Source organism: Rhodofomes roseus (genome assembly GCF_022264815.1).
Source record: "Rhodofomes roseus strain CIRM-BRFM 1785 chromosome Unknown C8Q71scaffold_1, whole genome shotgun sequence".
Classification (NCBI taxonomy): domain Eukaryota; kingdom Fungi; phylum Basidiomycota; class Agaricomycetes; order Polyporales; family Fomitopsidaceae; genus Rhodofomes; species Rhodofomes roseus.
Genome location: NW_025952957.1, coordinates 1,964,948 through 1,991,071, shown reverse-complemented (window position 1 = coordinate 1,991,071; position 26,124 = coordinate 1,964,948). Strand labels below are relative to the sequence as shown.

General features: G+C 59.0%; 14 protein-coding genes across 14 annotated transcripts; 5 read left to right on the top strand and 9 right to left on the bottom strand.

The window, feature by feature from the left end:
• Positions 1 to 27: 27 nt before the first annotated feature.
• On the top strand, positions 28 to 1,025 carry C8Q71DRAFT_801375 (uncharacterized protein). Its single transcript, XM_047925952.1, has 2 exons — positions 28 to 285; positions 337 to 1,025. The coding sequence occupies exons 1-2, from the start codon at positions 81 to 83 to the stop codon at positions 984 to 986; spliced, it is 855 nt and encodes a 284-aa protein (XP_047785019.1). The 5' UTR covers positions 28 to 80; the 3' UTR covers positions 987 to 1,025.
• Positions 1,026 to 5,716, bottom strand: C8Q71DRAFT_731750 (patched family-domain-containing protein). Its single transcript, XM_047922208.1, has 6 exons — positions 5,468 to 5,716; positions 2,884 to 5,412; positions 2,611 to 2,830; positions 1,444 to 2,558; positions 1,230 to 1,393; positions 1,026 to 1,179 (listed from the first exon to the last, which is right to left on the bottom strand). The coding sequence occupies exons 1-6, from the start codon at positions 5,597 to 5,599 to the stop codon at positions 1,140 to 1,142; spliced, it is 4,200 nt and encodes a 1,399-aa protein (XP_047785018.1). The 5' UTR covers positions 5,600 to 5,716; the 3' UTR covers positions 1,026 to 1,139.
• A 37-nt stretch (positions 5,717 to 5,753) lies between these two features.
• On the top strand, positions 5,754 to 6,900 carry C8Q71DRAFT_34921 (uncharacterized protein). The gene is made up of 3 exons (XM_047917988.1): positions 5,754 to 5,924; positions 5,981 to 6,036; positions 6,105 to 6,900. Exons 1-3 carry the CDS (start codon positions 5,854 to 5,856, stop codon positions 6,563 to 6,565), a joined length of 588 nt encoding a protein of 195 aa, XP_047785017.1. The 5' UTR covers positions 5,754 to 5,853; the 3' UTR covers positions 6,566 to 6,900.
• A 168-nt stretch (positions 6,901 to 7,068) lies between these two features.
• C8Q71DRAFT_697273 (serine/threonine protein kinase) lies at positions 7,069 to 9,491 on the bottom strand (the record flags this gene model as incomplete). The annotated part of the gene is made up of 6 exons (XM_047919954.1): positions 7,069 to 7,752; positions 7,816 to 8,149; positions 8,204 to 8,601; positions 8,756 to 8,825; positions 8,939 to 9,070; positions 9,121 to 9,491. 6 exons carry the CDS (start codon positions 9,489 to 9,491, stop codon positions 7,069 to 7,071), a joined length of 1,989 nt encoding a protein of 662 aa, XP_047785016.1.
• A 775-nt stretch (positions 9,492 to 10,266) lies between these two features.
• C8Q71DRAFT_866317 (uncharacterized protein) lies at positions 10,267 to 11,279 on the bottom strand (the record flags this gene model as incomplete). Its single annotated transcript, XM_047928280.1, has 2 exons — positions 10,453 to 11,279; positions 10,267 to 10,400 (listed from the first exon to the last, which is right to left on the bottom strand). The coding sequence occupies exons 1-2, from the start codon at positions 10,853 to 10,855 to the stop codon at positions 10,267 to 10,269; spliced, it is 537 nt and encodes a 178-aa protein (XP_047785015.1). The 5' UTR covers positions 10,856 to 11,279.
• A 2-nt stretch (positions 11,280 to 11,281) lies between these two features.
• C8Q71DRAFT_731740 (uncharacterized protein) lies at positions 11,282 to 12,045 on the bottom strand. The gene is made up of 3 exons (XM_047922207.1): positions 11,591 to 12,045; positions 11,460 to 11,531; positions 11,282 to 11,389 (listed from the first exon to the last, which is right to left on the bottom strand). The coding sequence occupies exons 1-3, from the start codon at positions 11,907 to 11,909 to the stop codon at positions 11,331 to 11,333; spliced, it is 450 nt and encodes a 149-aa protein (XP_047785014.1). The 5' UTR covers positions 11,910 to 12,045; the 3' UTR covers positions 11,282 to 11,330.
• Positions 12,046 to 12,076: 31 nt separating this feature from the next.
• On the top strand, positions 12,077 to 13,738 carry C8Q71DRAFT_731739 (uncharacterized protein). Its single transcript, XM_047922206.1, has 4 exons — positions 12,077 to 12,555; positions 12,637 to 12,706; positions 12,756 to 13,126; positions 13,177 to 13,738. Exons 1-4 carry the CDS (start codon positions 12,365 to 12,367, stop codon positions 13,505 to 13,507), a joined length of 963 nt encoding a protein of 320 aa, XP_047785013.1. The 5' UTR covers positions 12,077 to 12,364; the 3' UTR covers positions 13,508 to 13,738.
• Positions 13,739 to 13,813: 75 nt separating this feature from the next.
• C8Q71DRAFT_34884 (uncharacterized protein) lies at positions 13,814 to 14,787 on the top strand. Its single transcript, XM_047917981.1, has 5 exons — positions 13,814 to 13,974; positions 14,032 to 14,203; positions 14,269 to 14,391; positions 14,448 to 14,526; positions 14,583 to 14,787. The coding sequence occupies exons 1-5, from the start codon at positions 13,914 to 13,916 to the stop codon at positions 14,763 to 14,765; spliced, it is 618 nt and encodes a 205-aa protein (XP_047785012.1). The 5' UTR covers positions 13,814 to 13,913; the 3' UTR covers positions 14,766 to 14,787.
• A 21-nt stretch (positions 14,788 to 14,808) lies between these two features.
• On the bottom strand, positions 14,809 to 16,331 carry C8Q71DRAFT_697197 (uncharacterized protein; the record flags this gene model as incomplete). The annotated part of the gene is made up of 2 exons (XM_047919952.1): positions 14,809 to 15,736; positions 15,811 to 16,331. The coding sequence occupies 2 exons, from the start codon at positions 16,329 to 16,331 to the stop codon at positions 14,809 to 14,811; spliced, it is 1,449 nt and encodes a 482-aa protein (XP_047785011.1).
• A 321-nt stretch (positions 16,332 to 16,652) lies between these two features.
• Positions 16,653 to 17,922, bottom strand: C8Q71DRAFT_731732 (cytokine-induced anti-apoptosis inhibitor 1, Fe-S biogenesis-domain-containing protein). Its single transcript, XM_047922205.1, has 3 exons — positions 17,626 to 17,922; positions 16,857 to 17,549; positions 16,653 to 16,806 (listed from the first exon to the last, which is right to left on the bottom strand). Exons 1-3 carry the CDS (start codon positions 17,822 to 17,824, stop codon positions 16,745 to 16,747), a joined length of 954 nt encoding a protein of 317 aa, XP_047785010.1. The 5' UTR covers positions 17,825 to 17,922; the 3' UTR covers positions 16,653 to 16,744.
• Positions 17,923 to 19,515, bottom strand: C8Q71DRAFT_731728 (ferredoxin reductase-like C-terminal NADP-linked domain-containing protein). The gene is made up of 3 exons (XM_047922204.1): positions 18,897 to 19,515; positions 18,435 to 18,841; positions 17,923 to 18,380 (listed from the first exon to the last, which is right to left on the bottom strand). Exons 1-3 carry the CDS (start codon positions 19,509 to 19,511, stop codon positions 18,272 to 18,274), a joined length of 1,131 nt encoding a protein of 376 aa, XP_047785009.1. The 5' UTR covers positions 19,512 to 19,515; the 3' UTR covers positions 17,923 to 18,271.
• C8Q71DRAFT_731726 (uncharacterized protein) lies at positions 19,505 to 22,069 on the top strand. The gene is made up of 2 exons (XM_047922203.1): positions 19,505 to 21,637; positions 21,700 to 22,069. The coding sequence occupies exons 1-2, from the start codon at positions 19,770 to 19,772 to the stop codon at positions 21,926 to 21,928; spliced, it is 2,097 nt and encodes a 698-aa protein (XP_047785008.1). The 5' UTR covers positions 19,505 to 19,769; the 3' UTR covers positions 21,929 to 22,069.
• Positions 22,070 to 22,149: 80 nt separating this feature from the next.
• On the bottom strand, positions 22,150 to 23,625 carry C8Q71DRAFT_731724 (Sucrase/ferredoxin-like-domain-containing protein). The gene is made up of 5 exons (XM_047922202.1): positions 23,356 to 23,625; positions 23,232 to 23,311; positions 22,779 to 23,172; positions 22,452 to 22,723; positions 22,150 to 22,390 (listed from the first exon to the last, which is right to left on the bottom strand). Exons 1-5 carry the CDS (start codon positions 23,486 to 23,488, stop codon positions 22,226 to 22,228), a joined length of 1,044 nt encoding a protein of 347 aa, XP_047785007.1. The 5' UTR covers positions 23,489 to 23,625; the 3' UTR covers positions 22,150 to 22,225.
• Positions 23,626 to 23,963: 338 nt separating this feature from the next.
• C8Q71DRAFT_696527 (uncharacterized protein) lies at positions 23,964 to 24,770 on the bottom strand (the record flags this gene model as incomplete). Its single annotated transcript, XM_047919919.1, has 2 exons — positions 23,964 to 24,467; positions 24,534 to 24,770. 2 exons carry the CDS (start codon positions 24,768 to 24,770, stop codon positions 23,964 to 23,966), a joined length of 741 nt encoding a protein of 246 aa, XP_047785006.1.
• Between the last annotated feature and the right edge of the window lie 1,354 nt (positions 24,771 to 26,124).

Genomic DNA, 26,124 nt, shown 5'->3' with positions numbered 1-26,124 from the left:
TTGCAGGGAGTGACGCGTGACACGCGTCCTTCGCCTCCGCCACCGCACCAGCCCAACACCAGCCTGAGTTCAGCTGCAAGATGTCGACCCGAGGACGCTCAACCTCCCCACGTCCGCTGCATGATGAAGACGTCGATATGGAGAACGGAAATGGCGTCGACAAGCCGCACGCAAAGGTAGTCATCGTCACCAATCTCACGCGCAACGTCGTCGAGACACATCTCCGCACAATATTCGGGTTCTACGGCGACATCAGCAAAATCGACCTGCCAATGTTCGGGAAATGTGCGTGTGCCGCATCTCTCTGCATCTCAGAGGTCACTGACACGGGCGTAGCTGGACAGAACCGCGGCAAGGCAGCGATCGAATATGGGGACACTGCTTCTGCACATAGGGCCGCCTCGCATATGGACGGCGGCCAGCTGGACGGTGCCATTCTCAAAGTCGAGCTCTCGGAACTACCAGTCCGTTCACGCTCGCGCTCTCCTCGCGCTCCTCCACGACCTCGCTATGGACGCGACCGCCCCCGGTCCTACTCTCGCACACCTTCACGCTCTCGATCCCCGCCACGACGCTTCGGACGCGACACCACCTACCGTGGCGACAGCTACCGGGGCAGGCCATTCGCTCGCCGCGGCCGCGGCCCTCTTCCTCATCGGGACACCTACCGTCCGTTGTCACGTTCGCGCTCTCGTTCTCCCATACGCAGAGGTGACCGCCTACCTCCGAGAAGACGGTCACCCAGCTACGAGCGCGGTGGCACGGCATACCGTCGCGGGCGTACTCGCTCGCCGAGCTATTCCGTGCGGTCAAGCCGTTCTCGCACGAGGTCCCTCTCACCCCGGTCCCGATCACGCTCTGGGTCTTACTCGTCGTACTCGCGGTACTCTCGAAGCAGGACTCGGTCTCGGACGCCCACCCCCCGAAGGCGGAGCCGTAGCCGCGACGATATCAGAGACAGCAGGTCTCGCTCGCCAAAAGACTGATTTCTCTTTCACGGCACTCGTTCTCGTCTGCTCTCTTGCGAGAGATTGCTTTCGTACTCCCAAAAATGTTGCTTGTACCCAGGGACTATTCGTTCAGCATGTGTGCTAATGTACAGATAATCTATCTCATGTCCAAAAATCGGGTATTAGGCATTAGTCGCTGGTTATTGAGTCATCATCCGCAAGGAAGGGCCTGCAGAGACGTTCAGCAACGCTGGGCAGCACAGAGGCAGTGGTGCTTACGTGTATTCGTAGTCATGCCGTATTGCATGCGACATCCACTCCTCATCTGCCTCCTGCAGAGGGAACCCAGGCCCTCCCGCGAAGCTGAGTACAACGGGCAGCAGGACCAGTCCGTGCAGAGCCCCCGAGATAATGAGAGTGATCCACATGCGGAAGTAGTATATCTAGTAGATGCTGTCAGATGGCGTGCTCAAGACAACGCGCAGGTACGCACCTCTAGGAATCTTGAGCGGGTCAATGCGAGGACGCACATCCCGATGAGCTTCGTGAACGTGATGCCAGACAGCACCGAAGGCCCCACGTCGACGAGAGCGGTCCACATCCGCTCGTCCCGCTCTTTCTGGCCTGCAGGGTGGTCGACGGGGAGACCTGAGCCGGCACTCATGAACGCCCTGGCGACGTGCGCGCAGAACTCCACTGCAATGCCGAGCGAGATGACCAGGTTTACCAGACTGATCGCGTTGAGCATGATACCCCATACGCCCATCACGCCCATCACACTGACCACGGTGAGCGCAACCACTCCAGTGACAATGACCCCCGTACGCCACGACCCGAGCATCAACGCTGTCACCAGCAGGACCGCGCCCAAGCCCAGCCCCAGGATCTGCTCCGTGATCGCGATGATATGCGCGTACTGGTCGAAGAACACGTAGTGCAGCGAGTACGGGAAGACAGACATGCCGGTGCGCGCGGAGAGGTCGTCCGCGATGCGGCGGGCGGCCGCGAACGAATTGATGAAGTCCGCCTGGGACTTGAGTGGCGTGTGGAATGTGCGGAAGTGCGACGCGACGACATCCGCGCCGTCCTCCGACAACGCGAGCGCGGTCCCGAAGGACGCCTTCCCAGCGAGCGAGCAGTCCTCCGTTGTCGGTGAGACGAGCCATTGCCGGACGTACCGCATGAACTCGTCGCCCTCAGGCAGGCCCTCCATGGTGATGTTCCATACTGGGTCGTGGTCCTCGTAGCACATCTTGCAGAGCCTTGGGGAGTCTGTGTCCCTGCAGAAGACGTCAGGGCTGCGTTTGCGCACCCGGCAGCACTTTTCGTGGCCAGGATCGAGCCAGTTGAAGTAGTCATCAATCCATGAAGCGGCCGGTTCGGCGATGAACGACGATTGCGACCGCTTGCGCTCGGCCTCAAGGATGTTAGCAACGGAGAAATCGTCACATGTTGTAAAGCGACCACAAATGTTCTGCTGGCCTTCTCGCTGCTTGACGTCGACGTCGTGCACGACAAAGTAAACCGGGGGTCCAATCTCCAAATAGGAGTCAACGCTGTCGAAGTAGGGAATCAGGTATGACTCGGATGGCAGAGCCAGTCTTTGGTCTGTCAAGTGTATTAGTGACACATTCACGTCAACGCCTAGTCATGTACTGACCAAAGCCGAGCTCGACGTGTTGCATCGAGATGATCGAGGCAAAGCAAATCCCGAGGAATGTCAGCAGCACTATAAATTTCACCACAGGTTTGAGTATGAACGGCGCATAGTGTCGACGTATGAATCGTGCGATCATGCCGAGGCCGCTGCCAGTAGGGGGATCCTCCAATGCGATCCGAGTAGGCAGCTTAACGCATGGGAAACAATCGACGCGACTGGCCTGCAATTCTGTGAGACGACCGACCATCACAAAGACGACGACAGCAGGCTTACCTCGACGCGCTTCAAGTCCAGAGCCAACGTGCTCACGAAGACGGTCACCTGCATGAGTGCATTGAAGAGCACGCTACCTGCAGCATACAACGCGAAGTTTCGGACAGCCGGCATAGGCACCAGTGCACCCAAAGCGAATGCAAGTGTCTCCGTGATGGTGCTCAGCAAGATGGACGGCCCCATCTTAGCAAGTGTCCTCGCAACACGTTCTTCTGCAGACAGATACAGCGGCGTCGAAACTGCATCGACTGAATCTTCCCGAGAGCGGCCACCCTCGAACTGCGACCGCGACTGGGACTGTGTCGGCGACATAGGCGCATCACCGTACCCGAAGCCCTGCGTCACCGCCGCTGCGTTCGGGCCATGAAGGAGATTCTGCCTGTCGAGCTCGTGCACAAGGATAAAGACGTTGTCGACGCCGACGGCGAGGACGAGGAAGGGGATGACCTCCGCGATGATGAGCGTCACTTTCACGCCGAAGAACGAGAACAGTCCGACAGAGCACATGCACGAGATGATGACGAGCAGGATACCGAAGAGCCCGAGCGAGAACTTGGAACCAACGAAGAGCTTGCGGGGAAGTCGCGGGAAGATGGTGGGCTCGTCCAGGGAGCTGATCGAGAGCGAGGAGGATGAAATCCCTTGGTGTTTGAAGAACTTGGGCAGGTTCCTGGCCCAGCGGACGAGGGATGCGATGGCGCCTTCTTCGCGACCCATCTGGGTACCACTGCCCAGGGTGAGGGAGACGTACAGGAACATAGCAACATACGAGAGGACCACAATCTTCACGTCTGTGTTCGTGCTCTTGTTTATCTCTTCCTCCAACGACACTCCGGTGGAGAACGCGACTTCGAGCCCTGCCTCCATGGCTGCCCGTTCGCTAAGCCGTTGCAGGTAGTCTCGTAATGCACGCTCCCACTCCATCGCCTTCTCCTGTACCTCCGGATCCAGCGAGTCAGAGACGACAAACGTGACGACGAGAGCCTCGGAGTCCAGGTACTTCTTAGGGTCGTCACCGTCTGGAATCCCTCCAAGGACGTACTGAGGTGCAAGGGGTTGCTGGAAGTCAGGTAGACACTCAACTGGTGAGTTGGCGCAGTCAAGGAGATGCGACGCCCATGTGTCCTCGTCATACGCGTCGAGGTCGTTTCCAAACCATGCGGCGACGGACTGAACCACACAGTATCCGTCAGGCCCGGCTGGCTTGAAGCATACATCATCAAGTGTGTACCCATTCGGTTCGGAGCGCAGCGACCGAATGTCGGCTTCTACGTCGAGCCAATACTTCAAGTGCTCCCAGGACAGGACCGACGGCTTGTTTGCAGCCGATGCCGAAAAATCCGTACGCTCGTCGCTCCAGGCCTCTGGTAAGGCTGTGACAAAGATCTGCTCGGGACGGTAGAATGGTCCAAAGTGTTCATCGAAATACTCCTTCTGCAGCTTGCTCTGCGAGTCGGGGGCGACCCACAACCGTACTGGCTCCGTCTCGACGGAGAACCGACTCCAACCGGAAAGAAGGGCACCAATGACGACGAAGCTGCCGCAGAGCGACAGGAAAGGATAGGATGCCATGGTCAAGCCGATTCGGTAGAAAGAACGACGCAGCAGGTTGTTCAGTCGATATTGCCTAGGCTGGACTGTTTCGATGGGATCCAGCAGCGACGCGCCACGTCCGAGGTTCCGTGAGTCGGATTGTGTGCCCAGAGACTCTTCTCCGTCGACGTACTGTGCGAGGGACGACGCGCCGACAAGACCTCGTGCGTGCGTGCGAGGGGAGATGTGTTCCGAAGCCGCATCCGTGGACAGTGCAACACGCTCGTATGATTTGCGCCTCCGAATGGTCAACTGCAGACCATAGCCCAGGATGAAGGATGCAACAGCAATCCCATATGCGACGAGGAGGACGAAGGACAGGCACGAGATGAGGCCTACATGACATGTCATGCCTGAACTCGGCGGCGGTATGTCGGGGAGAGTTTTGCAGACGTCCGGACAGTCAATGCAAGCGCAGCGGCTGCTGAGGTCGTTGTCGTAACAATTGCGCGGCGTCGCGTCGAAAAAGGTCATGTCTTCTGGAGGTTCGCTCGGATAGTTGATCTGGAAGGGGCTGCCCATGTCCTTCTCGTCTCCCATGAACTTGAGGAACGCGGAGTAGTTCTTCGCGCCTCCTCCGATGAGGTCCATCGCGTAGCCATTGGTGGCACCCATCTGTATGCTTTTGCAGCTGTCGTAGAAGCCCTTGCCAAAATGCTCCGAGACATGAAAGTCTACCGACTTGACACCTTCTTGCCCGGTGTGCGTCTCCTGTGTGGAAGTGACATTGAGGAAGGTCGCTTGGTTGGGTGAGCATGTGAAGGTGCACCAGAATTGGCGAAAGTTATTGCGGCATGCGGGACAGGAGGATATGATGTTCTCCGCCAAACCAATGTTGTCGCGCAGGGTCTCCAATTGGGTCGTCGTGCAGCATGTCGGTCGGTCCGCATACTCGGCACCACACAATGAGACTAGGAGGTCGCGGTCGACATTATCCTAGAAGCGAACCATGAGCGTTGCGACTCACTATGCGAAACCCGATATTACTTGCCTGCGAAGCAGGTCCGTCATATGGGCATGGCAGGGGCTTGCCGAACCAGTCCTTAGAACCACAGGAGCCGCGCATGGCGCAGTAGCCATCCTGGCTGAGTCGCATTTCGCCCGGATATTGCGTGTCCGCCATTGCGGCGGGAAGAGGGGAGGTTGCTATGGCCAGCAAATGTCTGACCTGGTAGATAAGGGCGACGAATACTGGGTGGTGAGAAACAGGCCAGAGCTTGCAGCTTGAGTGACACTGACACCACTGCGGCAGCACCTGGCGCCAGGCCTCGGGGAGATTACGTCCCACGACACGCTACACGTGATACCTCATTGAACTAGGGCGCGTCGCGACTCTCCGCTCCCCATACACCGCACGCGTAACCTCCTCCTCACAACATGTCTCTACCCTCAAAACGCGTCCTGACCGAAGAGCAGCGCGCGAGTGAGCCTGCCACAGCCAGCAATGGGTAAGTCCTCTCCACCTACAGGGCGCGTAGCCATGACTCCAACTCGAACCACGTAGCATCGATGCTGAGCTCGCCGCACGCCTGAGGAACACGGCCTCCCGGGTCAGAAAGAGTGGGTACGCGCTCAATGGCGACTGATACTCTGTCCTGAGCGCGTCGATGCGTCGACAACCCCACCAGGTGTCACCGAAGGCTACGCTCCCTACGCGCTCGGCGCCTACAACGGCCCCCGCATCGCCTCGAAACTCCCCTTCACCAGATCAGCGTCATTCCAGTCTGCAAACGACGCGCTCAGAGAGGCCTACGCGTCGCACACGCACAACGCGTCCTCGAATGTGAAGCGCAAGCTCACCGCAGCGGAGGCGGACGAGGATATGCTCGAGGACGACGATATCGATCTGGAGGGCGAGGCGACCGACCTACGTATCCCCCTCACCTCGCGTACCCCCATGAATCATTCCACCCGGCCCACGAAGCCTCTCCCAGGAGCCAGGCGGGGCGGCATGCGTTCCCTGTCCGAAGGCACCCTGCCGCTGGGCGGGCGCACTAATACCGCACTGATCGCTCCTGGAATGACCATCGATGAGGAAGACTGGAGCCAAGGAAGTTTCGCACCATTGTCCGTCGAGAGGCCTCAATGAATCGCAGACAGCAGCTGGACGCTCACATGAATTCGCATTGATACCATACCCTTCTCGCCATCGACTTCTTCCCTCGCTCTCGTTCGGTCGCATCGAAAAAACACGAAAATGTCATCTGCTGTGTTCTCGTCTCCAACATTAATACACTACATAAGATTTCGTAAAATACATGCAGGGAGCCCGGGACATACTTGTTACGCTGTAAATGAGCCAGCAATCCGACAAAGCACAGGAAGCATACACAGTGCACACCGCCGCGTCTAGTTCGCAATCCGGAACAGAGCGTCTACGAGCGAGCATCATGGGCAGGCAAGGGCGTAATATGGAAGGGGAAGCGGAGGGTAAATGGTGGTAAAGAGGTCCATATGGTACATTGTGATGTTCGTGGTGTTGCAATTATAACTTGTTGCTTGCAGTGGAACAGTCGGAAGATATGAATGATGGGGGACGCAATGTGGAGAGGGAAAGGAAGAGAGGCTGGGTTGTGAGGGATGTGGGGTTCGCTAGTGCAGGTCCTCATCGAAGCCTTCCAAATGGTCTTCGTCGTCGCCTCTTCTCCGCGCGTAACGTCCCGCAGGCCGCTCGTCGGCGAGCTCGTCGTCCGTGTTGACATCCTCATCCTGCGGCGACACCGCATCCTCCTCCACGCCGCCCCTTGCGTCCGCAAGCATGCCTGCCGCAGCCGGAATGACCGATTCGCCATGGTACGTGAAGCCTCTAAAGTTCTCCTGCACACTGCTCGTCAACGGGCTGCCCGCAGGGCCGCGCTTCTTCTTCCTCTGCCCCTGGATTTCGATCCCCGCCGGCGCTGGAGGGGCCGAAGGCGCAGTGACTGGCGCGACCGTCGCGACCACGACGCCCGACGGCTTGTCGCTCCCGAGCGGGCCATTAGGCGTGTGCATCGTCGCCGCGGAGACGCTCTGCGAGAGTGCAACCCAATCCTCTGATGGGTCTTCTTCGTCGAGGTCCATGATCTCATCGGGGCCCGCGTCGCGCACGTCCGCAGAGGTAAACTCGGGGTCGAAGTTCGCGACTGACTCGTCTGACTCGACGGCAGGCTTGAACGGCGGCGTGACCTGCTTGAGCGCGAGTGCCTTCCAATCAATGGTCTTGAAAAACGGGTGCTCCTTCAGCTCCTCCGCGTCACGCTGGGCGCCGAGACGGTGCTTGGGATTCCGGTTCAGCAACTGTGTGAAACATCAGGCATGTGAGCAGGGAGCAGCGCCTCGTCAAGTGTTGATACTGCTTACCCCTTTGACGAATTGCTTCCCATCCTCGTTGATGACACCCCTTGGGAACCTAATCTTCCCAAAGCAGATGTTCTTGTACATCTGCTGGGTGTCCTCCGCGTAGAATGGACTCCATCCACAACACATCTCGAATAGCAGCACACCTAGACTCCAGAAGTCGACCAGCTTCGAGTATCCATGCTCGTCTAGGAGGACTTCGGGGGCGAGGTACTCCGTCGTACCGCAGAACGTGTTCGTCAATTCGTCGGAGCGCAAGTCAGGTTTCGACAGGCCGAAATCGCATAATGCGACGTGCCCTGTCGCGTCCAGTAGGATGTTCTCCGGTTTCAAATCCCTACGCACCAATCAATTAGCGGGCACCACTTGTCACAAGACCGCTGCCACATACCGATACACAATATCATATTTGTGCAGGTGCTCAAGCGCGAGAATGAGCTCAGCGATGTAGAAGCGCGCGCGCTCCTCACTGAACCGCGTTTCACGTTGGAGGTGCCAGAATAGCTCACCTCCGCTCTTGAAATCGGTCACGAGGTAGAGGTCCGAGCCCGTCTGGAAGCTGAATTTCAACCCGACCAGGAATGGACAGTCCAGAGAGCGCTGGAGGATCTTGCGCTCGCCGAGCGTATGTGCAACCTCCTTCTTCGCCAGGATCTCGCGTTTCGAGAGGACCTTCATCGCATATATGCGCTTCGTGTCCTTCTTGCGAACCTGGAACACACGGCCAAACGTACCGCGCCCGATGAGCTTGAGGAAGTCGAAATCACGCGGGGTCAGGGCGCGTTTCGTCTGTGGGAAGTTGGGGCAGGCGCAACCGCGTTACGGATCACGGGGTCGAGTGGCAGCGAAGCGTGGGGCGACGCGGGGTGACGCGGGGGGACAGAAGCAAGGAAGCCAGTTGCGTGAGTAGTGAGTCGATCGCCCGGCGGATCATCGTGCTTACCTTGTTCGCCTCGAACGTGATCTGTACGCGCATCTCCCCGCTCACCGGCTCGTTCTCGAAGGGCCGCAGTCTGTCGCACACGCATCATGCACCGGCGATACGCAGTAGCGGATGGCAGAGGCGGGGGAAGAGGGTGGGCTTTGTCAGCCGCTGCAAACGAGGCGACGAAGGGTCGAGACTCACTTGTACCACTGGTCAACAGTGTGATCGTGTACGAGCGCAGGCTTAATCTGTACTGTTCCCAGAAAGCCTGGATCGCTTGCCGAACGGTCGTATACATTGAAGGTGATCATAGAGAGATCCGAGGTGACATCGCTGCCTGGAGGTCAGCATGAGGGTGGGTAGGGATCAGGCGGACGACGCACAAGGACACCTCGTGTTTCCAGACAGGATTCACGGCCGATACGCGCGAACCGAAGAGCCCGTTGAGGCCCGCCTTGGAGGCCCCGCCGTTGGCTGAAGGAGGTGACCCCGACTTGGAACCATCTTTGCCCGGGTTCGCCTTAGTCACGGCAGTGAGAGCGGAGATGGCTGTCGACGACGACTGCCGGGAGAGATTGGTCGCGATGCCTTTGGCTTCCTTCCCGGTCTCCTCGATGGCATCGCGACCGACGAACTCGTTTTGCTCGAACTGCACGACTACATACGGCCTGGATTGTGAGGAGCGTGCATTGAGACCGCGCGCCTGGATGAGCTTGACGTGAATCTGGCCCTTGGAAGGGCCAGAGGCTGACATGGCAGCAGTGCCGTTCGCCGTCTGGGCTACCGGAGCATTTGTGCCTGACGAGAGAGTAGAAGAGACCGAAGATGTAGGCGAGGGGTTCGCAGACGGTTGGCGGGATGCACCGGGGCGTCGGGACGGCGGGGGCTGTTGCATGTTGAAGACGGGCGCATGAAGCGAGAGGCCGGTGGTGGGCGGGGCTGCGGGATGCGAACCACCAGGAGTCAAGGGGGCGGAGGGGAAGTAGGACGGGGGCGCGTTGATTGCGGGCGAGCCTGGGGGAGCGCCGGTGGAGGGGGACAGGAGATGGGCGGGCGGGTTCAGGAGGTGATGACGGTATGACGGCGCTGACGATGCGGGGGAGGGTTGGGGCTGCTGGCTCTGCTGGGTGTGCTGGGCGAGGAGACGGACGTCGTCGTGGCTGAGAGAGTCGAAGGGGTTTCGGCGCTCCTTGCCGTCTGGGCCTGCCTTTGGCGTGAGATCTGCGGGGGTGGAGGGCCAGAATTTGAGCATGGTGCGCTGGGCAACGGACGACAATGCACGGGCTGAAGATGCAGCAGAGCTGGTGGTAGTGGCGGTCGTTGATAGAGGTATGTGGGCAGCGCTGCAGCTGGGCGATACGGACGGCATGGGAGCCGGGACAAGTTCTCCAACAACCACCCTCATCGTAGCCGGTGCGCTTCCTCCTGACTCGCTCCACTTTTCATCTGCGCTCATGTTTGCACCCCATTCCCCGCAGCCACCGTCTGCCGTAAGCCGCGTGCTATCTACATCCATCGCACCCGCCCCGCTACTCCTCGCCCGCCTCCCGCCCCTCCCGCGCCAATCCCAGCCGCTCCCGCGTCCCCCGCAGCCCCCGCAGCACCGCCCCCGTCAGCAGGCCCACTGCCAGCGTCCGCCGCGCCTCTCGCCACGGCTGTCGGTCTGCACAGCAATGGTCAGCGTACATCCGACGGTCCACGCTGCCGCCACTCACAAACACCGGCGAATGCACCCGCAACCGCCACAGACGACGCCACCTCTCGCACCTCGCCCCAGAGCCCGCCCAGGTAGTCGCACGCCTCGCTCACCGCCACAAACACTCCCACCGTCGCCGTCAGCCGCGCTGCATCCCTCCCCGCCTCCTTGAGGCCCGCCATCAGCACCCGGTAGTTCTTCGTCTTGTTGTAAAAGTACCACCCCTGCACCGTCGTCGGCGGCCGGTGTGCATTTTCAGCCAGGAATTGCATGGACGCCGTCCGCGCGCCTCGCCGCAGCCCGATCATGCCCCCAAGAATGAAGGCACCCCCCGGAAGAATGTAGACATGGGGCGGGACATTAAGGCGTATCGTACGCTGGGCCGGCGTTCCATCGGTGCTGGCGGGTGTCTCTGTCGACATTCGTCGAGGTAGGTGCGCTGCAGCACTCGGCTACAACCAGCGGCAGAGGATGGTCATTTTCGTCACGTGAGCGTCCCGACTGGATGTAGATCGCATTGGTGTGAGCAGAGCTTGGCTGCACGGTAGGTACGCTTTATTCTTGTAGGCCAGGTCAGTATGCTTCGAATACCCTGTGAAACCCGACTTCACAGCGACGACGGCAGGTGGGCGGGGAGCACCGAGTCGGTCAAGGTCGGTCATATGATGACGTCTTGCTACCAACATGCATTGTCATGCATTCCAGTCAATGACCATCTCAGGCGTGCTAGCTAGCAACCCGAAGGTGGATGGTGAGTTAGTGACACATACCACTCTATTATAGCAAGTGTATGTGTATAATCAACAATGTTTTTGCCATGATCAATACAAGTTGCAACTTGACGAATGTTGATGTGCACAGAACGTCGTCGTGATGCTATTGGGTATCTCGTTCTAGTTACAACCTCGCGACTGCGGTACAGGAATCACCTCCTGCTCGAACCTCGCGCGATGGCACTGAATGACCATGAGAAAAAGTGGTATCAAGGGGACGTATTCGAAGATGTAGACGCGAAGGCAAACTGACATCCGAACTCCTCTGGTTCCAAATCGCATGATAGAATGGCTGGATACATGTCGCGCCGCATTTGGTGACGGTCTATATGTACACGATGAAGATCGAGACCATTGAATTGAGTAAAGATGCTCTCCACGTACGTTCGCACGAGTCTGGCCGTTTTGTAAACTCTTTCACCGTGGCCAGATCGCATGACGCACTCGTATAGCGTGATTCGTCTTCGGAGAAGTGCCAGTACTCATATTGGGCAGAAACACAGGCGGGAATAGGGTCTATGGTGTGCGGTGAGACACGAAGCACATCTTGAGAGGTGTTCGCGGTCTGGATGCAAGAGCAGTCTGGTCCTAGAAGCTCGGGAGCAGCGCCCATGAAGCCTATTCTGTCAGACGTTTGGTCCATTCGGCGGGAAGAACAATTGGTATATACGCAGAGAATGCCAGCGAGGGCCTGACTGAGCATAGAACGCGAGTGCAGGCCGAGATTGCGCTGCAGACAGGGTGTGCGACGAGGGGGACGATGGCCCCTTTGTTTGTCTCCTCTTTGCAGCTGCTTGTAGGGAACAAATTTGTTTTCCCCGGTTTTCAGCAATTTGGACCATGTATGAGGGTGTTTTGCAGGGGACAACAAGTTACAACAGCGCACCGACGCATCCGCACCGACCTCATCGTCGCCGCCAGCGTCGGCACGCGCAACGCACGCAGGCCATGCTGTCCTCGCTGTGCGCACCCGCGTCGGCGGCCATTCTGGGGACATGGCCCGTGCGTCCCTGAGATCACTTCGCATGGATGACATAAGCAACGCCCGTTGGTTCGTCTCGCAGCCTGAGTCTGCTCTCCGCCGTCTTCCCCCTCCCTGCCTCGCCCCCGCCCGCCCTCGCCACTCGCCCTCAGTCGGACCTACCGACGCAGCACCCCATGATGGCTCAGCAGCCACCACAGACGGTCATTCCGCCAGAAATGATGCAGGCGGGCGCACCCATGCAACACCCGTCGTACTACCCCGAGAACCAGGGCGACATTACGGGAGGCCTGCCGCTCAACCTCGATTCGCTGCGCGACGGTCCGCCAGGGAGCAAGCCGTTCTACCCATATTCGACCCTCATACGGTAAGTAGCCCGGTCGACATTGTTTGTTGTGGCATGTAGCCATGGTCCAAACAAGCGGTGGCTCACTCCTTGTTTGGCCAGCTACGCGATTAAGGGCTCGCCAAATCAGAAGCTCTTGCTAGAGGATATCTACTATGCCATCGAGTCGAGAGTGAGTCCCGCGCGTCTTGTGCAGTAGACTCGTGCTCAGTGGTTTGCAGTTTCCATACTTCAGATCAGCGCCGCCAGGATGGAAGAACTCCGTCCGCCACAACCTGTCTCTCAACCCATGCTTCGAGAAAGTGCCTCGGCCGCTGACCGACCGCGGCAAGGGCTCGTACTGGATAGTCAACGACAACGTCGACCCCCGGACTGGAGTCCACCGCGTGCGAAAGAAGAAGGGGGGCAAGGGCAAGGGCCGGTCACATCGTGTCGACGAGGAGGACATTGACTACCATCCATCGGAGGAGGCCGCGTTCAGTGACCCAGCCTTCGCCGCCCAGCCTATGCGTCCCGTTGAGGCTGGGCCAAGCACAACACCTCCTCTACCACCTCCCCCGTCGAACGCCCCGTTCGTCCAACACCAATATGGGTACGTCCGCTCTATCACCGTGTCTGCATCCTGCTCACTTCTATATCTAGCTTCGACCCTAACTTTGGGTTGTTGCCGCCTCCACCACCTGGTGGCATTCGCTACCCACCCATGCCGCCGCTTTTCACGCCCGACGAACGCTTCGAGCTTGATGAGCATGGGAACGTGAACTGGCAGGCTGCATGGCTGAAGGAGCTCACAAGCCTGCAGCGCCTCACAGAAGACCAGGAAAAAGCAGGGGCGGATCAGGAGTGGTACAGGATGATGCTGTTCAGAGTGCGCAGTGGGATGATGGCACCGCCAAATCCAGGCGATCCCATGGTGGGCCCGCCCATGCCTGCGATGGACCAGCCTCCGAACCCGGTGGAAGGGGCGACCTAATAGCTGTCCTGCATGCGCGCTGTGTGTTGGTTGTTGATCTTGTCACTACACGGCAGTTCTCCCCTTGATACTCATTGTTATTTCCTTGCGTATGTTGCCCTTTGGTCATGCTCGGGTTCTTTGTCCTTGGACTAGTGGTGCGACGGTATTGGTAGTGTCGGATGGTCATAGTAGCCACTCTTGTAATCAAACATCCTGCTCGTCGAAAGTCGTCATAATCTGCTGCCAGAAGTGTTTTTACGAACGCGTCCATGTGATCGTGTGTCGACGCGTCAGTTGAGGATCGGACGATCGAGATCCGCTGAAGTTCGAACTACCGTCGCATCTTGGTCGTATCGTTGGCTTTGCGAGTTAGCACACATCGTTCAGAACAACTGGTCGTTCACGCTGGACGTTACAAACCACCATGTCCTCCCACTACTACGAGGTCGCGCTCTTCGGAGAGTTCTACCCTCAGGATCTCTCAGGCGAGTGCCCTTCTCGCGTCGGAAACCCCTAGGCTGACTGCTTGTGGCCCTGTTTAGCTGTTATGAACCGCATCACGCTCCATAGCGAGTCTGCACACCCCATGCATGCTCGAGAGATTGTCTTCGAGCAGATGCGTTTCACGAACGACCCACCGGCTCACCGAGATCAAGGACAGGAGCCTCCGTTGCTCAGAGCTCGCAAGGACTTGCTTGAGCAGGATGCAAAATGGTGAGTGCACACCGTCCTCTACAGTCATCAAAGTTCTCAAGATGCCATGCGTCGTGCCTTCTCAGGATTCTGTATTCGTACTTGAAGCCAGAGTCGTCCCGTGTGCACCCTGAGGCCACGGTGCGCCCTTGGGCTATTTGTCAAGTGGTCGGCAACGCTCTTCATTTCGCGTCCGCTCTCGGATACGTGTATGTCCTTGCGTGCATCTGTGGTGTGCCTTCGACGCTTAAGCCCTCTGCCACAGGCGTCGCTCGCAGATATTCAAGCGCGGATACGTCTTCCGGCGAGGTCCCCTCCTCATTCAGATGTTCCAACAAGAACAGGTGCGTTCAAGGAGCTGAGTCGTAACTACATGCCGTTCCTCAGCGCTGTCTCACAGGTCGATCCGAAGACGCAGAAGCCCATTCCCGCACACCCGGATGCCCTATGGGAGGTCGAGGTCCGGACGGCAGCACCAGTGCGCAACAGTCAAGAAACGCCGCTCAGTAGATATATAGAGGCTGTCCTAGAGATCCAGCTTCTCATGAAGGGTCTCCTCGATCTCCGGCGCAAAGACGTTTGAAGAGTCAATTGCCGCTGCCGAAGCGAAGTGGTCAAGAAATAAGCTATGTATCAATGTCTTCATGCTCATCCCCAGACTCGCCCCAGTCCACCTGCTCCTCATCACCCTCGCCCATCCCTGTCAGACGTCCATCCGCACCTGGGTCTCGAAGCGCGCCTGCCTGGCGGAGCTGCTCCAGGAGAACGGCGAGGTCTTCCGGAGCCGCTTCGTATTCATCGTCTGTCTCGCCCTCTGCGTCTTCATCGCACAACCCGTCGTCCTCCTCGTCAAGACCAGGGCCACTAGCTTGTGACGGGCCGTCTGCAGCTTGGCCCGTTTCCTCATCGTCGCTCCCAGCGTATCCTCCGAGCAAGTCAAGCACGTTCTTCTCTTCCGTCTCTTCGCCTTCCTCGTCGCTCCCGTACCCTCCTAGCAGACCGTGGATAGCCCTCTTGCCTTCCCGTACGCTCAACTTTCGTCTCTTCCGCAGAGGCTCCTCTGCTTCCCGCTGGACACTCCCTTGGTCGTCCACTATCGTCCCCCGGAAAGACCCGTCCTCCCATATCTCGATCGTCGGAAACTCCACGAAGTTCTTGTGCTTCAGGTTGACACCGATGGTATTCGTTGGGTCGAGCTTGTAGTATGCTTCGCAGCGTACGTGCCCTGGGCGTGGGCCGACGCTTTCTGGACGCGACTTCAACGATGCTAGAGGGTCGAGCGGAGTGCGCATGACGCATACGGGCATGGTGAAGCCATCGGGGTCGTCTGGGTCAGGGAAGACGAGAGGACTGATCCACTTCGGAAACGGGTCGCCCTTCTTGGACTTTTTGCGCTCCGCGACCTGCGCACGCATGGCCTCTAGGAGCGGTTTCTCGAGCGCGTTACGGTGTGTCAAGAGAGAGAACGGCTGGCGAGTCTGGTGTGAAGAGGGCTGGAGTGGGTCGGGCGGAGGATGGAATCTTAGTTCGATGGTGAGCAGCGCAGTGCGATTTCTGCAGGTACGATAGTGTGGATGAAATATATATCACGGTTTAGCGAGTAGATATAACAGAGGGCGGATGCGTACTTGAAATCCCACGTCGACTGGTTGAGGATCCGCCTCTCCATACCGTTGGGAAGCATCTCCATCTCGATGTCCCGGAAGTCCAGCTGCATCTTCAGCACGTCCCTCTTCGACCGCGTCTTGCCCCCCGCTGCCCCGGCCCCTCTCCCCCGTCCTCTCCCTCTTCCGCCTCGCATGCTCGTAGCAATCCTGCCACGTCCCGCGCCCGCAGCGTTCGCCGTGAATCCGCCCTGTACGATCTCGCGCCCGCAGTCGCCGACTTTCCGCCCCATCTCCTCGAGGAAGGTGTAGTCACTCATGAGCGACATGTACCCGTACTCGTTCATCGGCACATACGCGGCTTTGTTGCGCACGCCGGAGCACCCTACGCCTAGCGTCTTGTGTTGGTTGGAGCATGACATGGTGCATGTTCGCATTGAGCATCGCGGGCAGGTGTAAATCGCCGGTTTGTCATGACAGACGGAGCAGAGAGGCGGCTGGGGGTTCGGGAGGGTGCTGCTAGATGCCTCGGGTTGTGCAGACATGACTGCACGTCTGGAAGATACTTTTGAGAAGGGCTCGACGAAGGATGAGACTGGGAGGTTGGCGAAGCACTAGAAACGCGTGTGGATACCAGGAGTACTTATGATTACTCGTTCAAGAAGCTCGAGCTCCTCAGCCTGCGACTCGGACTCTGACGCGCAGTGCGCACAGTCCAGACGCGAAAAATACGACCCACGTGATCTCATATTGAGGCGCGACGGACCAAGTTAGACTCAATGGTACAACTAAACGTACAGCAACTCGGACCTTGGTCTTAGGCATAGCAATTCCAGTCGTTCAAACTGAGCGAGGCGACAGTCCCCTGAGAGCATAATCATCCGTCAAGGATTAGGAAAAATCTATATTAAAGGATACATAGGTGCCAGTAAAACATGATGTACAGTCCGTCAGCACTCTAAATGTCATCCATTCCGAGGTCAATCTCAACTTTCTCTCCAGGCTTGAATGCAGGCAGACCTGGGGGAACCATGAGACAAGTCGGCGTATAACAGATCGATGAGACACACCTCTGTAAGGGCACCCCGAACACCGGAAGGCATCGCCCAGGTAGCAGCTACCACAGCTGCTCGTCGCCTTCGGGGCGGCCGCAGCAGCAGCGATCAGCCTCTCCTTCTCACTCTGCGCCACCTCTATCGTCTGTCCACTCTCCGCGCCGTCCAGCAGCACGACCTTGCTCTTCTGAAGCTCATCCGCCTCGAGCTCCGCGAGTCCGCACGTGCAGTTCTTGCACGCCTTCTTCCTGCGCGGAGCACCCGCCGTCACAGGCGGGCACACCTCCGGCCGCTCGCGGTCCTCGGCGGTCAACAGGCTCTCGGCGTCGATGGTCGGCGTCGAGGGTGCGTTCAGCGTCCACAATGCCTTCTTCGAGGCCTTGCGCTCCGGATCGGCGGCCTTCCGGCGGAGCGGAAGCGCGGCTGCCGGTGCTGATTTCAGGGGAGCTGCGGCTGTGTGCGCGGGCTTTTGTGCAACGAGGGTGCCCTCAGCGAGGGGTGCGAGGATCTTGAAGCCGGAGAGCGTGAGTTCGGATGGGAGAGAGGGAAGCTTGTCGCCGAGGTGGAGGATGTGCAGCGTTCCCAGGGGCTCAAGCCCTGTAAGCAGCTGCGCGAGGAGCGTGGACAGACGCGGTGCGAGGGCTTCGTACTCTGGTGGTGAGAGCGCGACATGGACGGAGGCGAAGGTCGAGGGCGTCAGGGTCGTGGCTGCCAATGACGACGCAGCAATATGTCAGCTCTAGACCTTAACCAATATACGCTGCTTGTAGCTTGATCTGCTTACCTCCATCTACGAGCCTGTCTACCATGTACTTCTCAACCTGCCGTGTCTCCTGCAAGCTCGTGATGAGTGACTGGTATCTCCCGTCTTCGGCCGTCGCTGGAGAACCGATGGCGAGCGCAGGCCCCTTGATGGGCACTGCTGCGACGACGGGCTGGCCCTGCGGGACTACGGGGGCGTCGTAGATTGCTGTGGGGGCCATGTTTTGGGATGAGCGGGATTGCGAGGATAAGGGGTATCGTCGACGGTGTGGGGATTTATGAGACTGCTCGGGGCAAGGATGTAGTGGGACGGGCTGCTTACTCAGTCGGGAAACAGTCAAATAATCCTGGACGATCGACTCATTGGATCGGTCACCCGCGGCGCGACGTCACGTCATCGGGGTCACGCATCCCCGCGCTCCGGCTCCCCGGGTGGCTGCGCCTGGCGAAAGACTGCCTTGGCTGCCTCTTGCTATACACCCGGTGGACGATGCTGATGCAACGTACCGTCAGACTTAGCGTACAGAGAGGCGATGCTCCTTGTGCGTGATTCCATACTCATACCAGAATGTTAAAGTCTAATGAAAGCAAGGCCAGCCTCGCGGTCGACGCTCGACATGACCAAACGTTCTCGGACTGAGCACTTCGCAAACCCCAGCGTGATAACTCTACATCTTCCACACTTGGTGGCCCTTATATCCCAGCTCGCCCAGCACACCTCCGACAGCGCCCTGCGAGAAGTTCCGACCATACGGCCCCGCAATTGCCGTAATCATTCTAAGGAACCATGAAGTCAGTTTGTGCTTCTCCAAATCGATCGTGACGACGTACGGTTCGGGCCCACAGAGCAGGAAGAGGATTTTCTTGTCGCTGAGGTCCCGCGAATCCGGCCGAGAGCCGATCCCCAGCAGGGATCGCCACCAGGAACTGTTGTCGGAACCGACGGCGCGTGCTATCGCGAGGTCGTTGATCCTCCCCACTTGGACGTCATTCGAACCAACGGACGGATGCGTAGGTCCCTCGGAGGAGTCGACGAAAAGGGATAGTCGCAGTCGGTCCGGGTGCGCCTTGCTCGCAGAGAGTAGAGGGTCGAGTATATCCGGCGGCGGGAGTTCGACCGGCTTGCGCGACGCATGGAGTAATGTAAAGCGAGTCTTTGTTGGTACTTTTGAGGGGTCCTTGAGCAGCTTCGCGTGCAGCAGCTGGTAGAACGGTGTTATGCCCGTTCCTCCTGAGATCTTGCAGCGGCTCAGCCGACGAATGTCCCGGGACCGAAACGTGCAGTAGACGCACCATGACGACCTCGTCCCATTTGTTATCATCCCATAGCCATGTGCTCAAGGGCCCTCTCAGCTCAATCCTGTTCCCCATCTTCTTCGAGTGCAGCCACCGCCCGACCTCACCCTTGTCGTACTTCTTGATCCAGAACTTCATCCGGCCCCGCTCATCGACGCCCTCCAGCGGCGTGTACGGACGCTCGACCTGGATGTCATCGTCCTTGATATACACAGACCAGATGGGGTTGTAGATGGAGTCGTCGCCGTTCGGGACAGCCTGAGGAGGCAAGGTCAATGTGATGAGGCGCGTGTCTGGATCCGGGCACTCTTTAATGTAGGTTAGTGTCGCGGGGGCGAAGCGTCGCGGCGACAAGAGTACGTCACGGCGGTCAGGAGCAGCCTTGGACCTGTCCGGAAGGAAGAAGTACGTGACCGCCCCAAGCCCGACCATGGCAAACCATATGCCTACGAGAGTCGCGCGGTACTTGATCAACTCTACGGAGGCGCCGGGCAGTGGTTTGTACGCAGGGTCACCCGGTTCAGCATGGGCGTAGCGAATCTGGAACTGGATACTCCGAGGGGGCGGGGAGCATAGGCGGATGGGAGGGCGCCGGAGAGGAAGCCTGAGCATGGTGTTGGCGGTAGAGTACGGATTCGGGGAACGGGCGGAGGATATGGGCGTCACGTGGGCGTACCGCTGGGTTGACTTCAGGCGGGATGCGACCTGGTTCTGCCAACCATACTCTACGCTACCTCCCGCTTAATGCCCGGTCATTGAGTCGCAAACATCCTATCGCTCATTTCTACTGTCTCGCTAGGAAACACATTCCTACCTCCAGGCTATCCTGCATCACGACTATCTACCACCCACACGACTTGTACGACTATCATGAAGCGATCTTACGACTACAGCTTTGCTACGGATGGCCGGGACTACACATATGCGACTACCACACACTCCTTCACCTTACGACACCCCTACGCTAGGGCGACGCAGGCGGCGCCTTCATACACCTACTCTGTTCAGGCTTGCTCGACCAATATCGCCTCCGGCTCTTCCTCTGGCACTGGACTGCCTTTCGTCGACTTCCGGAGGCCTCTGCTATCCGCGACTTCTGGCTCTCATGATGACTTCCAGTCGAACGCAGCGACGCCCAATGCCGCTGTCCCTCAGGAAGCTGATGGCTACTTCGCGTTTCGACCTGAACCTGGTTCCACAGGTCTCGGAATCCAGTGCGACGGACTCGCCGCCCAACATGCGCGTCCTACTGTGAAGCATGAAGAGTTCACTCTCGACAGCCTTGGTCAACTGTGCTCCCCTCTTCCTGGTGGACTGTTGGAAATGCTCACTGAGCCTTATGCCGCGCCTACTGGAGGCAACGAATTCGGTCCTAGCTGCACCCAAACCGCGAAGGACGTTCTGCTTACACGAGAAGACGCTCAGGACGACGTGATCACTCTCGAGGACTCTCTAGGATTCTTCCCCGGGTCCGCCACGCCGTCTCTGCTGTACCCCAGCAGCCCTGCACTCGGCACGGGGGCATTTTGGGGCGACGTCCCGCTCTTCTACTCTAGCGGCTCGGAGAGCAGCGTCGAGGACACGCTCGTCAACACGTCGCTGTTCTACCCAAGCAGCGCAGAAGTCAGCGCCACCAGCAGCCCTGTCAAGGCGGCGCTCTTCCTCTCCAGCAGCTCCCTCGCCAGCGTACAAGACAGCCACGCCGCAAGCTCCGGCTGTGTCAGGGACCCTCTTCGTGCTCTGCTCGACTTTGACTCGCCGCTGCTGGGTCTCGGTCAGGATGTCTTTGTCAAGCAGCAAGAGGCTGTCGTCGGCCTCTACGCGGACGTCAACCTGCGCAGGATCCCCACCGCACACGATGCCCCTGAGGTCTATATCAACCCTGCTGAGCTGACGAGCGGACATGGACTGGCGGTCAAGACAGAAGAGGAGCAAGACGTGGCGGAGCTGTCTGGACGTCCGGACGTTGTGGCGCCCGAGCAGGACAAGCTGCCAACCACCGACTCTGGAGCGATCACTGGCTTCACCGACGAGGCGGTCCAGGCCATCGTCGGCGTCATCACTGGGGCGAACCATGGGGAATACAAGCCTCCCTCCTCAAGCCTCCCTGAGCCTCGGGAGGCTCTCGCATGTCTCTTTCCCCCGCCAGGCATCCCTCCGCCTATCATTCCTCAACCCACCAACTTTCCCTTCGCCCCCTCTACTCTGGCGCCGCCTGTTACTGCCCCGCCTCCCAAGCCCGCACTACCTCAAGAGAGCATCCAACCCGCGCAATATGGTTTCGCAAGCCTCAACTACGCTCCGTATGCATTCTTTCCTTCAAGTCTAACCGCCCTCCAGCAGCCCCAGGTGCACCGCACACCGCTCCTCGATTGTCAACCGCCTGCGCCCGTCCCGGTTCAGCAAACCCAAGCCCATGCCTCGCCGATCCTCTTCGACACCCACAACGCCGGCGCCTGCGTCACGCACCCGCAGAGCCCCATCTGCAACGCGCACATGGGCGTCGAGCTGGAGGAGCTCCGGCAGCGCGCGGAGAAGTACCGGCAGCACAACTTCGGCGTAGACATCGACAAGGTGTGGCTGCAGGCGTTCGCGGGGCGGCTCTCGGAGGACGGCGTGCTCATCGACGAGTGGCGGTGCTACGTGAAGGGGTGTTCGCAGCGCAACAAGCGGAGGGACCACATCCTGGTACACGTCGGCTCGCACGTCGAGCATCGGCCGTTTTGCTGTGGGCGGTGGTATGTGCCTTATCGATAAGTCCCTTTGTGTGAGGCTGACTGGTACACGTAACCGTTTGTAGCGGGATGCGCTTCCTGCGCAAGAACGAGTGCAAGCGGCACGAGGCGAGCCACGACGGGACGAAGCCATTCGAGTGCTCGATTTGTGCACCCGTGCAGCACAGGAGCTTCGCGCGCCAGGACCTGCTCAAGCGCCATATGCGCGTGACACACGGCGTGACGGGCGGGTCGGAGCGGCGGAAGAGGATGAAGATGGACGTGGACGATGGCGATGGCGAATACCACCCGTGAACGTGCGAGGAGACACGGTGCTTCCGAAGAGTATTTGGAAGCGTCTCGTATAACCTGTTGAGAACTGGTGTATGTTGGCCTCCTGGTGTATCTGACAGCCTAGACATTAATGAGTCAATATTATGAGATGATGACAATGTAGACAGCTGTGTGCGGCCCTTGAGTCAGCGTGATAGATCTTACCTCAAACCAGTCGTCCAGTCACCATACGGACCCTAACGTTGAGCGCGCATATGACAAACCGCAGACATAGTGATACCATAGATGCAACAGGCGTAGCGCGTATAACAGGTGTCTCTACCAATCATGCAAACTCGCGTGACCAGGGCGCGAAATGTTGAGTCCTCCGCGGAGGAGCGGAGGCAAAACCTTCCCTCCCATTACCGTTTCCTTCACTATCGCGTCCACCTCGTGCGGCGTGACGCGCCCATACCACACACAGGCACCCTGGGGTGTGTTGATCTGAAAAAGATACGTCAGTTTATTGCAACATGCCTTCGAGCGATTGAATTGCGAGACACACAATGACGTTCCCCGCGAACTTGTGCCCGCCCATGTGCGAGTTGCGGATGACGAGAACGCGCTTCGACTCCGCGGAGGCCTTCAGCCGCTTCTCTATCTCGGCGTTCAGCTCCTCTTCCGAGCCGGCGAACTCCTCGAGGGGAGGGCCGGACAGCGAGGGGTCCTCGACCTGGGTGTGGACTTCCCAACCCTCGCGCTCGAGCGCCGCCGTGAAGGTGTGCTCGAGCTTGGGTGCAGCGATGGCGCAGCGGTTGTCCCTCCGCTTGTGCGAGCCTGCGTGAAACGTGGTTCAGCTTTCGTCCGCATGGCCGAGGCAGAGCGGACTGACATAGCATGACCACGGAAGCGTAAGGCAGCACATAGGTCTTCAGTCCCTCGCTCTCCTTCGCATTCTTGAGCGAGTGCAAGAGCTTCTTCGCACCGTCGGCCGAGCTTTCAACGTCCGCCACGACCTTGTACTGCGGGAACACCAGGACCGTCTCGTGCGTCGCGTCGTCGCTGACGGTCCTGTGGCTCCCGTTCAGGATGGTGACCTTCGAGGTCTCCGTGGACTTGTACACGCCCGGGAGGCCGCCCACGCCGTTCGCCGCTGGTGCGCTGTTGGCACTCTTGTCCTTTGGGGGCTTGGACTCGCCCCGGGCGGCGTCGACATACGCAGCGAGCGTGCCCGACGCATCCGTCACCTCCTTCTCCCAATCCGACTTTCCCGTAGAGATCACAACCTGCGCAGGACACCCATGAACATCTCTGAGCGCAGATCACACTAGGCGGCGAGACGCACCTGCATGGCGTACGGCTTCATGGAACCGAGCATTTCTGTTTCCATGTCCACATCGAACCTTGGTGGATATTCGTCGTGTCCTGCGCCGGTCAACAGATGCCCTCCGCGCGGCTGCGCGACGCACCTTCATCGCAGGGGTTCGCGCACCCGCGGCAGTCCACCTCGGACACTGGGATGTCGGCGGCCTTGAGCTCGGCGCCGTGGTCTACGCCGACGCCGCCGACGATGTACGCCTTGAGCTTGCGGAGAGTGCTCATGTCTGTGGTGTTCCTAGCGAGGCGCGGGGGATGTGGATGCTCAGAGAGTATGGAGGCCCATCTAATAAATAGGGAGGCGTTTGTCAGGGCAAGGATAGCTGCCAGTAAGCTGCCGAGGCGCAGCCAGTGGAATGATCGAGCATTACGATCATCCACGGCACGGCTCTTTCTTTATCAGATAAGATTCGCGTCCGCGCGGTCCCGAACACGCACGTCGGCCCTGACTGGCGCACATTGCTCTCAAGGAGCATGTCATTCAGGATGAGGATCAGATATATGATACTACATGTACAATGTCAGTGAAAGCTACAGAGCGAACGACAAGGCCAAAGCTGTAAGATAAATTATATGATCCTAGCTGCTACAACAAGAAGACCAATACCTCAAAATCATCACCGTCACACCCAGTTCCTCGACACCACGATGTCGGCACGAGGTCGGTGAGCAGTGGTATCGTACCATAGTTCATCAGCCATCACCGCCCATAGTCGTCTGGAACGAACGGCGTAACCAGGTCATACATCTCCGCGTTCCTGCTCCTCTGCGGCTTGCTCCCCAGGCCGACAAAGTTCTTCAGCTTCTGGCGCATCCCCGGCTTCTCGTCCGCGTCCATCTCGCTCCGGTCCTCGGGATACAACGTGTCGACGAGCTTCGAGAGCCGACGCAACCCGGGATAACCTTCGGCTGGGCCGCTGCGCGCGAGCTCGAGCGCCGAGGCGAGGTACATCGCGAGGCCGGGGAACGTCGTCGGGAGTGTGGGGTAGAGGTTCCCTGGGACGCTCGGGATGGTGTAGTACTTCGATATGGGCGCATCTGCACCATCCCGTAGCACAGCGGGCAGTGGGCATATCGTGTACGACCACGGAAGCACCGTGGAGTCGCCATTCCGGAAGCGCACCGCGTTGGGCGTGTTCACTGGCACGGGCACGTCGATGGACATGTACACCGCTGTGAGCCACTGCGACGACGTGCTATGCACCTATCCCCAGACGTGTATCAGTACTAATTTCGCTCCACGAAGGTCTGGGTCGCGGGTCGGACTTACCTTGACGAATGACACAATAATCCGCAGCGTCGCTTCGCCCTTGATCTTCTTGAGCACATCAATGGACGGCTCGACGCGCGTCGCCGGCAGGCGTGCCATGAACTTGAGCAAGCTGCGCCAATTGGGAGCTTGGATATAAAATGGCGACTTATCCGCGTTCGGAAGAGATATGAGGGTAGGTATTGCACCCTTGTAGGGGACGTCGGCCGAGATGATGGGCGCCGTACCAAAGCCCATAGCTGTTCGGAAAGCATGTAAGCTATCGTAAGAATCACAGAAGGAAGGTGCGTACAGATTCCGGCGAGCAGCTCTTGTGGTATGAGCTGCTGATGCGCACTAGACATACAACTCGAATCCGACTCGTTCGCCGACACAGCCGACAGCGGTGCATGCTTCTCATCGACGTTCTCACTGAACGAGTGCGAGGATGTATAACTCGGGGGCGCGACCTCCGCTTCCTCCCTCCGCGGCGAAGGTGATTGGACTACAGGTGTGTCCATGATAGGTGTCAGGTTGGGCTCGCCCGCCCTCGGTGCTTCTCTTATGGGTGGCCCCACGGCCACCGAGAGGCGTCGGCCATTCTGCGGCAAGTGCCCGAGGTCAGACTTCGAACGCGCCGTACGATGCGACGAATGCTGCTGGCCTCCAGGGGACGCATGAGGTATTCGCTCTGTAGGGGGCGCCGAATGAGGGAGCGCCTTCGCCCTGTTCGCGTTTTCACTCCGTTGGCGAACGTCCTTCGGTAAAACTGTCTCAATCGAGGTCGAGCGCATACGTAGCGCCTGTGCTGTATCGAACGTGCTCCCCGGCGTTCCCGGGTTAGGTGATGTGAGAGGCGTTGCAGCTGCAGAGCTTCCGCGTGAACGGTGTCCAGGGAAGAAAGCCAGATGAGGGACTGATGACGAGGGGCGCGGCGACGCGAACGGGGAAGCCATTCGCGATGAAGACGCAGCAGAGCTACTGACCGTACTATGTCCGCTAGAAGAAGGCGCGATCGAGGAGGGCGGACGCCGAGGCGGGGAAGGGGGTCGTCCGACATCCACGAGGGACTGCTTCAATGCCTGGGCGAGCGCCGCGTCCTCGTCATAGCGAGAGGGTGTACGGGACTCCTGAAGCGAAGCCTGTACAGCCTGTCTGAGCCCCTCGTCCTCAGAGGGCTTCAGAGGCAGATCGGGCTTGGGTGAGCTCAATGTCGGGTATGGCGTAATGTGAGGCGCGGAATCAACGTGACGGTGTTTAGAGGCTGTCGGAAGCGTATGGTGGGCGTGGGGAGTGGCATAAGGGGAAGGTACCGGTGTAGGTGCGGGTCGTGCGTAGGGATAAGGGGCAATATGGCGAGGTGCGGGTGTTGGGGCGGGGAATGAGTGCGCGGCTTTTGGATGTATTGGTGACTGGCTCAGATGCGGTCTGTGAAGAATGGGGGGTGGGGACGACTGGGCATGTCTCAGCAGAGGTGCAGCCCTCTGTGGATGCGGGAACGGCACTACAGGCATATGCGAGAAGTAGTCCCCACCGGCAGCTGCAGTACTCAATGTTCGGCCATGGGATGCACCCATGTTCACCATGCTCCTGGGCGATCGGACGGACGGTC

Coding starts and splice junctions, on each gene's coding strand:
- C8Q71DRAFT_731726 (XM_047922203.1), top strand. CDS start 19,770: ATGAAGCGATCTTACGACTACAGCTTTGCTACGGATGGCCGGGACTAC. Junction 21,638..21,699: donor CCGTTTTGCTGTGGGCGGTG/GTATGTGCCTTA, acceptor AACCGTTTGTAG/CGGGATGCGCTTCCTGCGCA.
- C8Q71DRAFT_731724 (XM_047922202.1), bottom strand. CDS start 23,488: ATGAGCACTCTCCGCAAGCTCAAGGCGTACATCGTCGGCGGCGTCGGC. Junction 23,173..23,231: donor TGAAGCCGTACGCCATGCAG/GTGCGTCTCGCC, acceptor TGTCCTGCGCAG/GTTGTGATCTCTACGGGAAA. Junction 22,724..22,778: donor CGCTTCCGTGGTCATGCTAT/GTCAGTCCGCTC, acceptor CGTTTCACGCAG/GCTCGCACAAGCGGAGGGAC.
- C8Q71DRAFT_34921 (XM_047917988.1), top strand. CDS start 5,854: ATGTCTCTACCCTCAAAACGCGTCCTGACCGAAGAGCAGCGCGCGAGT. Junction 5,925..5,980: donor CCTGCCACAGCCAGCAATGG/GTAAGTCCTCTC, acceptor CGAACCACGTAG/CATCGATGCTGAGCTCGCCG. Junction 6,037..6,104: donor GGCCTCCCGGGTCAGAAAGA/GTGGGTACGCGC, acceptor CAACCCCACCAG/GTGTCACCGAAGGCTACGCT.
- C8Q71DRAFT_731728 (XM_047922204.1), bottom strand. CDS start 19,511: ATGCTCAGGCTTCCTCTCCGGCGCCCTCCCATCCGCCTATGCTCCCCG. Junction 18,842..18,896: donor AATGGGACGAGGTCGTCATG/GTGCGTCTACTG, acceptor AGCCGCTGCAAG/ATCTCAGGAGGAACGGGCAT. Junction 18,381..18,434: donor CTGCTCTGTGGGCCCGAACC/GTACGTCGTCAC, acceptor ATGGTTCCTTAG/AATGATTACGGCAATTGCGG.
- C8Q71DRAFT_731740 (XM_047922207.1), bottom strand. CDS start 11,909: ATGCTCAGTCAGGCCCTCGCTGGCATTCTCTGCGTATATACCAATTGT. Junction 11,532..11,590: donor ACGGCCAGACTCGTGCGAAC/GTACGTGGAGAG, acceptor GTGTACATATAG/ACCGTCACCAAATGCGGCGC. Junction 11,390..11,459: donor GGAACCAGAGGAGTTCGGAT/GTCAGTTTGCCT, acceptor ATGGTCATTCAG/TGCCATCGCGCGAGGTTCGA.
- C8Q71DRAFT_731739 (XM_047922206.1), top strand. CDS start 12,365: ATGATGGCTCAGCAGCCACCACAGACGGTCATTCCGCCAGAAATGATG. Junction 12,556..12,636: donor CCATATTCGACCCTCATACG/GTAAGTAGCCCG, acceptor TTGTTTGGCCAG/CTACGCGATTAAGGGCTCGC. Junction 13,127..13,176: donor TTCGTCCAACACCAATATGG/GTACGTCCGCTC, acceptor TTCTATATCTAG/CTTCGACCCTAACTTTGGGT.
- C8Q71DRAFT_731732 (XM_047922205.1), bottom strand. CDS start 17,824: ATGGCCCCCACAGCAATCTACGACGCCCCCGTAGTCCCGCAGGGCCAG. Junction 17,550..17,625: donor AGACAGGCTCGTAGATGGAG/GTAAGCAGATCA, acceptor CGTCATTGGCAG/CCACGACCCTGACGCCCTCG. Junction 16,807..16,856: donor TTCGGGGTGCCCTTACAGAG/GTGTGTCTCATC, acceptor TGGTTCCCCCAG/GTCTGCCTGCATTCAAGCCT.
- C8Q71DRAFT_731750 (XM_047922208.1), bottom strand. CDS start 5,599: ATGGCGGACACGCAATATCCGGGCGAAATGCGACTCAGCCAGGATGGC. Junction 2,831..2,883: donor TGGACTTGAAGCGCGTCGAG/GTAAGCCTGCTG, acceptor ACAGAATTGCAG/GCCAGTCGCGTCGATTGTTT. Junction 1,394..1,443: donor CCCGCTCAAGATTCCTAGAG/GTGCGTACCTGC, acceptor AGCATCTACTAG/ATATACTACTTCCGCATGTG.
- C8Q71DRAFT_801375 (XM_047925952.1), top strand. CDS start 81: ATGTCGACCCGAGGACGCTCAACCTCCCCACGTCCGCTGCATGATGAA. Junction 286..336: donor CCTGCCAATGTTCGGGAAAT/GTGCGTGTGCCG, acceptor ACACGGGCGTAG/CTGGACAGAACCGCGGCAAG.
- C8Q71DRAFT_34884 (XM_047917981.1), top strand. CDS start 13,914: ATGTCCTCCCACTACTACGAGGTCGCGCTCTTCGGAGAGTTCTACCCT. Junction 14,204..14,268: donor CTTGAGCAGGATGCAAAATG/GTGAGTGCACAC, acceptor GTGCCTTCTCAG/GATTCTGTATTCGTACTTGA. Junction 14,527..14,582: donor AGATGTTCCAACAAGAACAG/GTGCGTTCAAGG, acceptor GCTGTCTCACAG/GTCGATCCGAAGACGCAGAA.